The sequence below is a fragment of the Ursus maritimus genome, unplaced genomic scaffold (assembly GCF_017311325.1).
Source record: "Ursus maritimus isolate PB19 unplaced genomic scaffold, ASM1731132v1 scaffold_6, whole genome shotgun sequence".
Classification (NCBI taxonomy): domain Eukaryota; kingdom Metazoa; phylum Chordata; class Mammalia; order Carnivora; family Ursidae; genus Ursus; species Ursus maritimus.
The window spans coordinates 22,472,877-22,484,834 of record NW_024426774.1 but is presented as its reverse complement, the minus strand read 5'-3'; the positions used below and the strand labels follow the sequence as shown (position 1 = coordinate 22,484,834).

Below are 11,958 nucleotides of genomic sequence, written 5' to 3'. Positions count from 1 at the left end.
GTGAGCAGAGAGCAGGGGAGTGTGAGCAGAGAGCAGGGAAGAGTGAGCAGAGAGCAGGGGAGTGTGAGCAGAGAGCAGGGGAGTGTGAGCAGAGAGCAGGGGAGAGAGTGAGCAGAGAGCAGGGGAGTGTGAGCAGAGAGCAGGGAAGAGTGAGCAGAGAGCAAGGGAGAGAGTGAGGCACAGGGTGAGGGCAGTTGCCTCAGGCATAGGGGACTGTTCAGGAGCTTACTCTAAGCACATTCAAAAACCACGGGGTCAAAACTAAGGATGAACTGTATCACGTCTAACATATCATAATAAAAAATTATTATAAATTAAAAAATAAAATAAATAAATAGATAAATAAAAACAAAAACCACAGGGTGATTCTAAGCATTGCTGGTGGGAGTGGGAGGGAGAATATGATCAGATGGGCAATTCAGCAGGATCCCTCTAGAGAGAAGGCTAGAAGGAGGAGAAGGAGGCAAGGGTGGGAGTGGGGAGGTTAGTCGGGAGGCCCATGCAGAGCCCAGGCAAGAGGTGCATTCCCAGGAGGGTGGCTCACAGCACCCTGGGTGGGTGCGCCCTGGCCAGCTGGATGCCTGCTGATCCTCACAGCCACGTGGCCTGGGATCCCTGGCCTCAGGGTGGGTGCGAGGCGGGCGGGCAGGGCCCAGCACTCACCTCGGGAGGATGCTGCCAAGCCCTCCGAGAGCCTCCTTTTCTTGAGCTTGTCCTTGATCTGGGTGGTGTCGCGGGCCACGCTGTTAGCCTCAGACTCCAGAGAGGAGAAGGGTGCCAGGGGGTTGGAGCCCAGAGACAAGGCCGCAAGGCTCCTGGGGTGGCCATTTCTGGCCTGCCAGCCCTTCAGGGGGGCATCCAGCTTGAGGCTGCTGGGGTCCCCGCGTCCACTCACGAGCTGCAGCGGCTTCTCCAGCAGGACACTCGGAGCTGGCTGGAGGGAGGCTGAGGGAGACAGAGGCAAGAGTGTCCAGGCACACAGTACCCACCGTGGTACCAGGTACCAGCGAACTCTTCGGGGCTATTCCTTGGAATGGTCCCGTCTTGCCCCATGAATCCTGATCATTTGATGTTACCATTGCTCCTTGGGTCAATTCATTCATTCAACAGTATCTGGGAAGCCTAACCTTAACAAGACCTGTGTCATGAGCTACTCAAGGGAAGAAAAGGGGAGTCAGTATGCAGCCCTGTGACAACACAGACATGAGGCCATAAACATTTAAGGAAGGCAATCTGCCCAGGGACCACCATCCAGTAATCTCCAGGATCCCAACCAATCCGTTCAATATGCCTGACAATACCAAATGCAGATTGAAAAGAGAAGTTCAGGAGACTCGGAACAAATCATGCTTCCGTGCAGACACCAGCTTATCCAATCACTCTTTCCACAAACATTCAGTGAGCATCAGACAGTGCCAAGCTCTGTCCAGGCAGTGGAGACCCAGAGATGGGTGAGACACAGTCTTTGCCACGAAAGGACTTTCAATCTATTAGGGAAATAGGATTTGTCTCTAAATGGGTTCATTACAAGGTAAACTGTGAGATGTGCCATGAGAGATACCAACAAAATGCTTTGTGCACATAGAGGAGGAAGAGGAGGATCTGGAAAACCTTCATGAAGTGGTGATGTTTGAACTGGGCCTTGAAGGAGCCTAGACCATGGAAGGGCCAGGGAAAACAAATACAGAGACCAGCTTTTAGAATCTCTGCCACACACACAACATTTTTTGGAAGGCCATGACCTAAGCCACGAGACCCGCAGAAGAGGCCACAGATCCTGGACAGCACCAGACCCGGCAAAGGCTGACCTGGGTGCCAGCCACAGGCCTGTAAGGGGAGTAGCCCGAAAGAGGGCCAGTAGCTAGAACAATCATGTTCTCCCATGCAAACATGGGAGCGGGGTCTCTGCAGAGAAGAGGGTCTGCAGCTAGAAGTTAGAGCAGAAAGTGGCCGAGAATCTGAATGGCTGTCCTGAAAATCACCATGCCATCAGCTGTCCTGCTAGAGGTGCCCCCGTCCCCACCACCGCCCTGGCTGCGGAATGCCCGCCCAGACCCTGTCTTCCCGGGGCTCACAGGGGGCTTTCCCTGGGTTCTGATGAGAGTGAGGGGTGTGCTGGGATCCCCACTTCCTTGTTTCTGGGGGTCCCCCTCTGTGCACCTCCATCCCCTGGGGCACAGAATTTTCAGCAGGGGACCACAGTAAAAATAGCTGGAGGACACGGCCAGGCATCTAAACCAACTCACGTCCTCTCTGCAGGAGGGGGCCCAAGGTCTGCTCTCTGGTCCCTAGCCCTGACTGGGCAGCTGCCGGTGGAACTCCAGTTCTGTGCCCCCAGTCCCCAAAGAGGCCACCCAGAGCACTGGAAGGCCATTTGGTGTGACCGAGTCAGCAGACCAAGTCCCTCCAACCTCACCTGCTCCATAAGTCTGCAGCCTGGAGTCACTGCCTCTGCCTGGGAGCGCACGGGGCCCCGCACTGGTCCGAGGGACACTCCCACAGTACACGGCCACCGGAGCCAGAACCTTGGCTGGGGACAGAAGCACAGGAAATCCACTGACACCAGGACGGGGGAACAGGCTGCCCCAGCACTCTCCCCCTCAGGGTCTCTGTGGCCCATCCCCCAAACCAGAGCGTGGCCCACAGATGGGGGGGGCGCCGCTGCCCCACACCCAGACGGCCAGGGCACCATGATCCCCACCAAAGCCCACCGCCCTCTTCTTCCCAGCCCTTTCTGCCTGGCTCCCCTCTTCTCCTCACACTCGCCTGCCTTCTCCATCCAGCTTTGTTCCAGCCCCCCAACCCACGGCCACTCCACACCTCCTCAGCCTCCTTCATGGGCTCCCCTCCTCCACACCCCCGCCCCGCCTCTGTCCACTGCACATCTCATGGGCCACTCCTCACTGCCATGCCTTTAATTGTCACCCTCACGCGGTGAGCCCCTGACCTGTGGTTTCGGCCCTGACCTCTCCCCGTGGTGGCAGAGCAGAGCATCCAATTACCTACCCAGCAGCCCTCTCCCGGGAGTCCTCCAGCCCCTCATCAGAGTGTCCTGCGCTGACCCTTCATCTTCTCCTAAACCTCCCCCACTCAGCGAATCAATTTGATTGATCCCCACTGTGGATATTTATCCAACGCTGCCTGTCAGGGACTCTGCCCCCCAGTCCCTGGTGAGACCCGAAGGCTGGTGGGGGAGACGATGAGTAAGAAGCAGTGACAGTGTGGGGGAGGGGAGCCCAGAGGGAGGGGCCCTGAGCTGAGAGTCAGGAAGTGGGGAAGGGGAGCCTCGGCTGGACACCCACTACTTCGGGAAGCCTTGCCTCTCCTCTGCGCCCCCACGGCAGGCAGCCCAGGCATACCCCCATCTTACCCTCCCCTCTGTGCCTCCCCCACCCCGCCCTGCCACATCTGGCACGGGACCTCGCCTCATTCATCGTGGCAGGACATGCGCTCAGGAGGCACTTAAATGTCAGCAGGCTGAATCGTTGGTCCATCAGCCCCGTGGCTCCCCATCTGAGGCCACCTCACGACTATCCCTGGGGCCCTCACCACCACCCGGAGAAGCCTCCACCAAGGTGCAACCCAGCACACCCACGCCCAGGGCGGAAGGTCCCCAGACCAGGAGTCAGGCGTCTGTTCCCTTCCTGTTTCTGTCAGCTGTGTGACCTTGAGGAAATAAGTTAGCCTCTCTGAGTCTCGGTCCGCAGACTAGTAAAACAAAGGAGTTGGACAGGATTAGGGGTTCATACAGTCACAACTTGATTCTATTTCTAGATTTCTAGGTTTTTCTTAAGACTTCAGCACTTCTCACTTCCCTACAAGAATCTAATGTCTGGCAGGAATCTGATATGGCGTTAAATTTGCAGTTGTCCTCACATTAATATATCGAAGCCCCAGGGTGCTCTGCCCGTAGATAATGACCTGTGTTCTGAACTACTCTGTCATTCCAGGGCCCCGGCTCCAACCCCTCCAGGGAAAAGCAGCTCTCTACCTCACCAGCACCCCTTCCATCTTTGGATCCCCTCACTCTCCAGAGGAAACGGAGGTTCACACAGCCGACTCCCAGAGGCAGAGCATCAGGTCTGGAACCCCATCTCCTGACATGAAGCTAGCCACACTGTGCCCCTTCTCCTGCCCTGCCCGCTAAGGAGTCAGAGATGCCCAGACCCTCCCTGAGGGCCCAGCCCCATTCCTCTGACCACAAAACAGGCCAGTTCCTCAGCCAGCCCACCAGCACGGAGAGTGGAGGCAAAGCTCAGCCAAGTTTCTAGAACATTCTGAGCCTTTCCCTGGGCCCAGGAGCTCATGGAAAACAAGTTGAGCGTGGAGGGCCAGCGTCAGCCAGCAGAAAGCTGGGCCACCTGCCTGGCTCCATCTTCCAGGCCGAGTGCAGCCCCTTACCTGCGGGGACAGCATCACGGGTGCTCATGCCCTGGGTGGAGAAGGTGCCTGGGAGTTTGTCCAGAGGCAGCAGCTACTTCCGGGCCGTAAGCACAGTCCTTGGGGATCCAGAAGGCTGCAGCCTGTAACATCCAGGGTCCTACGGTAGGGAGCAGCAGAGCGATGTCAGTACAAGCAAACACTTTTTAAAGGACTTTGCAGAAAGCACATCAGGAGCAAAGTATTGCTGGAGTGAGGAAATCTGCTGCTGGCCCAAAGGACGCCTCTTTGTCAGAGACATTCTGACTCTCTGAGATGCTTGAAGCTTTCCAGGTGCCAAGGCTGCGCCACTGTGAGCAGAGCAGTTTATGAAGAGTGTCACCAAACCCAGTAAGCTGGCTTCACCGGTGGCTTTGACAAGGACACCTTAGCGTCTCCGGGGAAGGTGGAATTTATCAAGGCAGAGTCTGACGCCTTCTTTCTCCATTAGTTTCTATTTTCTTCAAAATCCCATTTTCTCTGCCCACTGCCCTGGAAGCTCCTGACAAATGTCAAACTTTGTGGCTCTGCTTATCCCTCGGGTACGTGGCAGGGTCTCCCCAGAAACTGGCTCTCTAGCTTTCTCTCAGGATATGCCAGGCTCTATCTGCACGAAGTTCTTGGCCCACATTCTCACCAAGCCATACACTTCCAACCCTGTCAGAGAGTAATTTCATTGTCCTGGGGCCAACTGCTTGGCCACGTCAAGCCTCTTCCTGGTCTCCCTTAAACCTCTGGGGTCAGTCATCAGCTCTTGCTCGGGACCTAACTTCATTCTCTTTGCATGTGACAAGAGTCTCACCCAGACTCTGTGACTTCACACAGTTTTATAGTCTCTGCCGTGGTAAAGGTGACCCATTTTCACCCTGACAGATAGGGAGGTGGGTGGCCAGAGCCTATCAGTGACAAAATCAGGTGTAAAGGCCACATCTCCCAGTCTCTACTCTGGAGTAGCTCCCTCGAGATATCATCTGGGGACAGGGCAGGATGCAGTGCCAACTTCCTTTTGCTGAGCAGCAAATCCCAACTCAGAAACTGAGAAAACCTGCCTTCCGTCTGGAAGCCAGCCTGCCACCGTCCCCACCCTGGCCCCAGAAGGCAGAGCGGCTCCTAGCAACATTTCTGGCCCCAACAGAGATTCCAGCCCAGCCTTTGCCTGGTCTCTCTGCTTATGTCCTCAAGCACTCAGGTTCTCTGTGCAAGGAGAATTTTCCTCACAACTCCCTATGTGCTGATGACTAGGATAAGTATTTGGTCACAAGGGAATGTCGGTGAGACACAGAACTTCTCCCGAGCAAGGTGGTGGGAGACTACTCCGCAGGTCTCAACACCCCGCCCCTCGCCCCAGTGAGCTGGCAAAGAGACTCAAGAGATTGGCAAGCTGCCTCCGCCAAAGCCCAGCAGGAATGTTCCAGGTGGGGACAGGTCATCCACAGCTGAATTAGAGCAAACAAGCTAGAGTCCAGGCTTTGCAGGCAGTGAGAGCTGTGTCAGACTCCTGCTACCATATCTAACCAGAGCATCGGCTTTCTGTGCAGAGAAGTGATAGTTAGCTACAGCCCTTGTTCTCAACTGTGGCCGCCGATCAGAATCACCTGGAAACAGATAAAAACGACAGATTCTAAGGCCCCACCTCCGACCCCTACTGAATGAGAGTCTTCTAGGGAGCAGGACACAGGGATCTGTTTGGTTGGTTTTTCTTAACTCCTGAGTGATTTCAATGTTCAAACAGGATTGAGAAGCACTGGGCTACAGTTTGGATTCACTTTCTAATGAGATCTCAGCCCTGCTTCTCACCTTCTGCTATCAAAGTGGTTATTGCTGCCTCAGTTTCCCCAAAGTGATCACTCTCTAGGAGGCTAAAGAGAAGATTTGGAGCTGCCTGACAGTACAGATGGCATAAGTCTCAGTGGCCACAGTAGACAGGAAAGGGCCTTCTGAACAAGACAGCCCCATTCCCACTTGCTACAACCACCTCAGCAGGCAGAACGGCCACTGGCCAAGACGGCCGACATAACTCCGTGCCCTGGGGACACTCGCAGTACAGAAAGGAGTCCTGCATCCACGTCACAGCTGGCCAGGGCAACCCACCAGGCAGACCCCCTCTTGGGCCTGCTCCTGAGTGTGTCACATGTGTGACCCCTTAGGCCCTCAGGGTCTGCGTGCAGGATCTCCTGGGCACCTGCCCAAGGGGAGATGGCCACAGCTGCATATGGACAAACAACCATGTCTTATGTCGCATGTGAGAAGGATGAGCGGCACCTCCCCAGGAAAACCACGGAGGCCCACGACCTGGTAGGAACTTAAAAATCTATGTACAAACTCTAAAAACCAACATCAGAAATTCTAGCACCAATGTGCCTAGAACTTTGGGGTTTAGTATCAACCAGACTTAGCACCTGATCCCCAAGACACAATCCACTGAGCCCCCATTGGCACCTGGCACTGTTCTGTTCTGGGCACCGAGGAGTGACTGTTCCCTATTGGAACAGCCGACCCCTGACCTAAAGGGCTAATAGCCAGTGGGTTCTGGGGACCAGGATTCTGTCCTCACTCCCTGAGGCTCTGGATTGCCCAAGGTAGCTGGCTCCTCCACCCTTGGCCTCAGTTTTCCAGCTTCGGGAGTGGAGTGACCCAAGGTAACTGACTGTTGTCCACTCCTTCCACCAAAGCTATGGCTACAGAGGTCCCATGGTGACTGGCACCACAGGAATGAAAAAGGTGACAGAAGGGACTCAGGTTTCAAGTGGAAAGGAAACAAAGCTAGAACTGGCCCAGTAAAGCACGTCAGCCCCAGAGACAAGATCCCAGTCACCCCTGTGCCCGCAGAGGCCCCGGAGGAGACAGGCCCCCGATCCCGAGATGCAGGCCCACCTGCCCCCCTCTCAGGGGCTGCCACACGTGCAGCTTCCTTCATGTGGGCGTGACACTACCCACTCCTCCTTTTAGAGGCCTCTGAGAGACATGTGCTCCAGGAAGTCAGAGTTCTCGCCTCCTCCAACGTGCTGGGTGGGCACAGTGGTGCCATGCCAAGGTGGGTAGAGAAGGGGACCAGGGCGAAGATGGTAGAGTGAACAAACTGAGGTTTTGAACCCAAACATGTCCCCCACTGAAACAGTCTCTCTCTGGAGAGAGAACTCAGATGGGCACCCCGCCCACTTGCCCCTCCCGTATTAACTTTAATTCCTCTGAGCTTTGGTTTCTTTATCTGAAAAAAATGGCCTACCAAAGGGTTTGGTCGAGATTCAGTCATGTGTAAAAAGAACTCAGCACCATTGCTGGTAGATAGTCAATAAAATCAGGTCCCTGCCCCCGCCCATGCGCCATCTTTAAAGTTATGATGGGACAGCCCTCCGTCCCTACAAGACAGACCCAGGTGACAAGGGTGCCCCTCACATGGAGGAGACAGACGTGTCCATCGAGTCAGAGGCTCAAGCCGGCCGGGCCGGGCCCTCCTGCAGTTCTCACCTGGGATGCTGTGTTGTGAAGCGACACCAGGCAGAGCGCAGGAGATCCTGGGCAGAGACGGGCACACGGGAGACCAGCGGTGCTGTCGGACTAGGCGCCTGGAGACCCTCCACAGGAGAGCAGCATCCTCGCTGGGGCTGGAAGAAAGCAGGGTCTAGATGGGGAGGGAAATGGGAAAGGCCTCGCAGGCTGAGAAAACAGTCTGAGTAGAGGCGTGGAGGAACAAACAGGCTGTGAGGTTGGGGTTTGGCAGGAGGACCCCAGCCTTGGAAGGCAGAGAGCCGGCGTGGGGAGGGAAGGGGACTCTAAAGACTTTTTGAGGAGAGGAATGACATTATCTGACTCCTGAGGCTGGAGTCATCCCAGGAGTCTTCTCCACCAAAACCGGGAGACTGATCCCCACACCCCCCAGACACCCCAGAGGAGGCACCCAAGGCCCCCCACGCAGGCTCCTAGCTTCAGGGGTGACTGGCACATGGGCTGGCAGGAAGGCAGCTCACAGATGACATGGCCCCCAACCCTAAGTGCCCCCCCTCACCAGCTCGGGAGCTACACCCACTGGCTGCAGATGCCGCCTCCCTGCCGTAATGGGATCAGGTGGGGTCGACACTCCTGTAACCCTCTGCGCTCCAGACAGCAGGATGTGCAGCAGGACGTGCAGCAGCTAGCAGGCCCGCGGGACTGTAAAGAAACACAAAGTGCCAAACACGGTGCCTGGCACATAGTAAGCGCTCCATGACTATTTGCAGCGTGCATGAATGAAGCAATCAAAATTACAGCCCATCTTTACAGACAGTCTTGTTGAGCAGAAACGAGGGAAGGGAACTAACGGTTCTTAGTTCCATGCTGTTCTGCACCAGGCGCGGGGCTAGGCGCTGCCCCAGATAGAGCAGCAAAGGCAGATGTTATCACCCTCGCTTTATGCCTAAGAAGACTGGGGCTCAGGGACGTTAAGTAGTGGGATGAAGGCCACGCAGCTGGCCAGGGGAGGCATCGGGGCTGATGCTCTCTGCACGGGGGGCAGAAGAACCCTGGGGCTTCACAGTGTGCCACAGCCCCACATTAAATTCCATCATCTACCAGCCGCGAGACTTCACACACGTTACCAAACCTCTCTGAACTTCCATCTAACTGCAAGGAGGAAATAATAATGCTTTTCTCACAAGGTTACCGAGCATATTCAATAAAATATGAAAAGCATCTCAAATCATCTGGCCCCTAAACAAGAATTCAACAAATGGGGGCTATTAATATTATTCTTTAATAACGATTTTAGTGTGTGTGTTAAGATATGCAAGAAGAGGGAAAATGTCCTTTTTGAAAGTTTTTGGGGCAAGAAACTCCAGAGGCCTGGCTGAGGCTGGGTGGCAGAATGAGGTGCCACCTGGCGGATGTCCTTCATTGCGGAAGTTTTCTGGGGCGAGCAGGAGGCAGCGGACAGGCTGGGGCAGGACTCTTAGAAGAGCAGCTCAAGTATCACCTTGCTGGGAAATGCTCCAAGAGATCCCTTCTTACCAGAACAGTCTGTTAAGAAGGCCGTTGGCACCCGCATCTCAATGACTTTCCGGGACAGGGTGGATCTCAGGTCAAGAGCCCCAAGCGGAACTTCTTGACCGTTTTTTATTCCCAACACAGCTTAGGAATGTGGCCTTCCATCTGCACTAGTTCAGTGTGTGTGTTGGGGGAGGGGAGTGGGTAAAGAGAGAGGAAGGAGAGAGCTGCCTCTATGTCTAGGGCTGTGACATTCCAAACAGCCACCCACCTCCCAGGAATTCTGATATGAGACATGGGAAGGCTGAGAGAAAGGTTTTGGTTGAGAAAAAGTTTTATTTAAGCTCTGTTTGGAAAACAATGACAGTAAGTGACCAGCAGAGCTGCCCTGTGTGATTGTTCAGGTTGGGCACTGCACGAGGCATCATAATTAAGGGGACATCATTCACACTGCAGACCCTACAGATTTGCACATTTATTGCCCTTCTCTGATGAACAAAAGTAAAGTGCCTTGATAAAGAGGTGTCTTTTTCTAACTCACACAAAGGCAAGGGATGAGCAGTGAAAAGGGTATGTGACATATCCATAAATTTACAAAATTCAAAATCTTCTAAGCCTGCCCCACTTTTGTGTATCATCTTGATACAGATATAAATTAGAGATCAGAACATGTGCTAGTAATTCAATGAAGCTTCACGTGGTGGGGACAAGAGGTGCCTCATCTGCTTCTCTTGTCTCTGAATTTTGAGCTGTAAGAGACCCGAAGGTCAGCTAGTCCCCTGGCTGGTAACTGAGGGGTTAATGTGGGCTTGGAGAGGCTACACGACATACCCAGGGCCTTCAAGAGCCAAAGCATACCGTGGGGGCCATACCCCTGCAGGTATCACACTGGCCACTAGCTGGCAAGGTCCTCAGCTCTCTTCCCCCCCCCCCCACCAAAGGCCTCCCCCAAATGGGCACCTCAGCACCGGGCAGGGCAGTGCCTCAGACAGCAGGGCCTGGTCAGAGCCATGACAACGAGTTCCTGAGGACTACATTTCCTGGTGGGCTGGGCGCCATTGTGTCAATCCTGCCTGAAATCACACAGCCTTGGCTGGCACTTGGAAGCCTTCTGTCCATCCACCCTGACATTTCCACCACCAAGGGCTGAGCTGACAAGAGCTTGATCCTAGTCCTGGAGTCGGACAGAGAGCAGCCCGGTCCACGGCCCGTGGAAGGCTTCCTGCATGTTCCCCTGCTCAGGAGCCCCGCCCAGCAGCTGGAGCTCCAGTCATCACACTGCACTTCGTGAGCACTTACCGGTGCAAGAGGACCGGAGGGGCTGAGAAGGAAGAAACACCTCTTCCAATCAGCATCTCAGCAGACTTGGGGTGGCCATGCCTAGCGTCTAAATGCCTGTCCCATTCCAGGAAATGGCTCTTGACAAAGGTCTCCCTGTAAGAAGCTCAGCAGACTTCACCACCAGCTCTATCCTTTCCCATGGCCCCAGGAGAAAGCTGACTGCTTGACCAAAAGCTAGAACCTTCCATGTGCCTCTCCAGGACATATGCCAGGTTTTGCCTGGAAAATGGAAAGGGCTTCTGTGAAGAGCCATTTCTTCAGTCCTCATTTTATTAAAGGGAAAGCCAAGGCCCCAGGAAGGGATGCAAGGAGGGCCAAAACCCAGAGGTTTTGAAGCATAAACACAGTGGAAATGTCAGACCTCCAGAAAGCTGGAGACTGGAACTGCTGGAGCCTGGGACTGCCGTTCCAAGATCGATGGTGGAAGAATATTGTGGATGAGTGACTGTCCCCTAAGAAGGAGAAGGGGTGCAGGGACAGAGGGGCCCGGAGGGCAGAAGAAAATGGAGGTCGGGAAACAGCACCATGAGGGGGCTGAGCAAGGAGACCAGGGGAAAGGGGCCTCCCCCCAAAGAAGGAAAGCCAGGAGGAAGAAAGGCCAGACAGGCCCCGACCCCTGCTGATTGGGGAAATGCAAATTAGTCAGACCGCTGTCGCCAGTCAGCAAAGATGGCCAAAAATGAAGACTCCGGAGGACATCAAGTGTTGGTGAAACGCGGAGCAGCCAGGGCTCCGACGCAGGGCTGGCGAGGGGCACGCGGGCACGGCCACAGGGGAAAGCGCTCTGGTTCATCTCCTACAGTTACAGACGTGCAAGCCCTCTGCCCAGCAAGACCGCTCCTAGGCGTCTACCCTCAAGAAAACCTGGGCATGCTGTGAACCGAGACCGAAGTACGAGAATGTTCATAGCAGCTCTGTTGGCAGTGGCCCAAATCTGGAAATAATCCCAATGCCCACCAGGAAACTGGAGAAAAATTTATGGTATTCATGCCACGGAATATTCCACAGCAATGAAAATGAACAAAACTACTCAACACCAGTCCACTCAGCACCATGGGTGACGGCGCGGTCAAAGTTTACTGAAAGAAGCTAGGCACAAAGGACTCCTGAGGCTGCCATTCTGTGTGTATGAAGTTCAAAGAGAAAATTCAACAGCTTAGACATGCACGCAAAGATGGTAAGACTTTATGCAAAAGCCAGGGGAAATGAGGAATGTGGTCAACCGTGGGGGGCAGGGAG

At 54.7% G+C, this 11,958-nt stretch overlaps 1 protein-coding gene across 1 annotated transcript in view; it reads right to left on the bottom strand.

Moving 5' to 3' along the window:
- The window catches only part of TOGARAM2 (TOG array regulator of axonemal microtubules 2), a 38,726-nt gene extending 35,888 nt beyond the window's left edge, over window positions 1-2,838 (bottom strand). Inside the window, 3 exon segments of the mRNA XM_008700563.2 lie at window positions 664-945; window positions 2,417-2,556; window positions 2,804-2,838. Coding sequence (XP_008698785.2) covers window positions 664-945; window positions 2,417-2,556; window positions 2,804-2,838 — 457 coding nt within the window.
- Window positions 2,839-11,958: the final 9,120 nt, after the last annotated feature.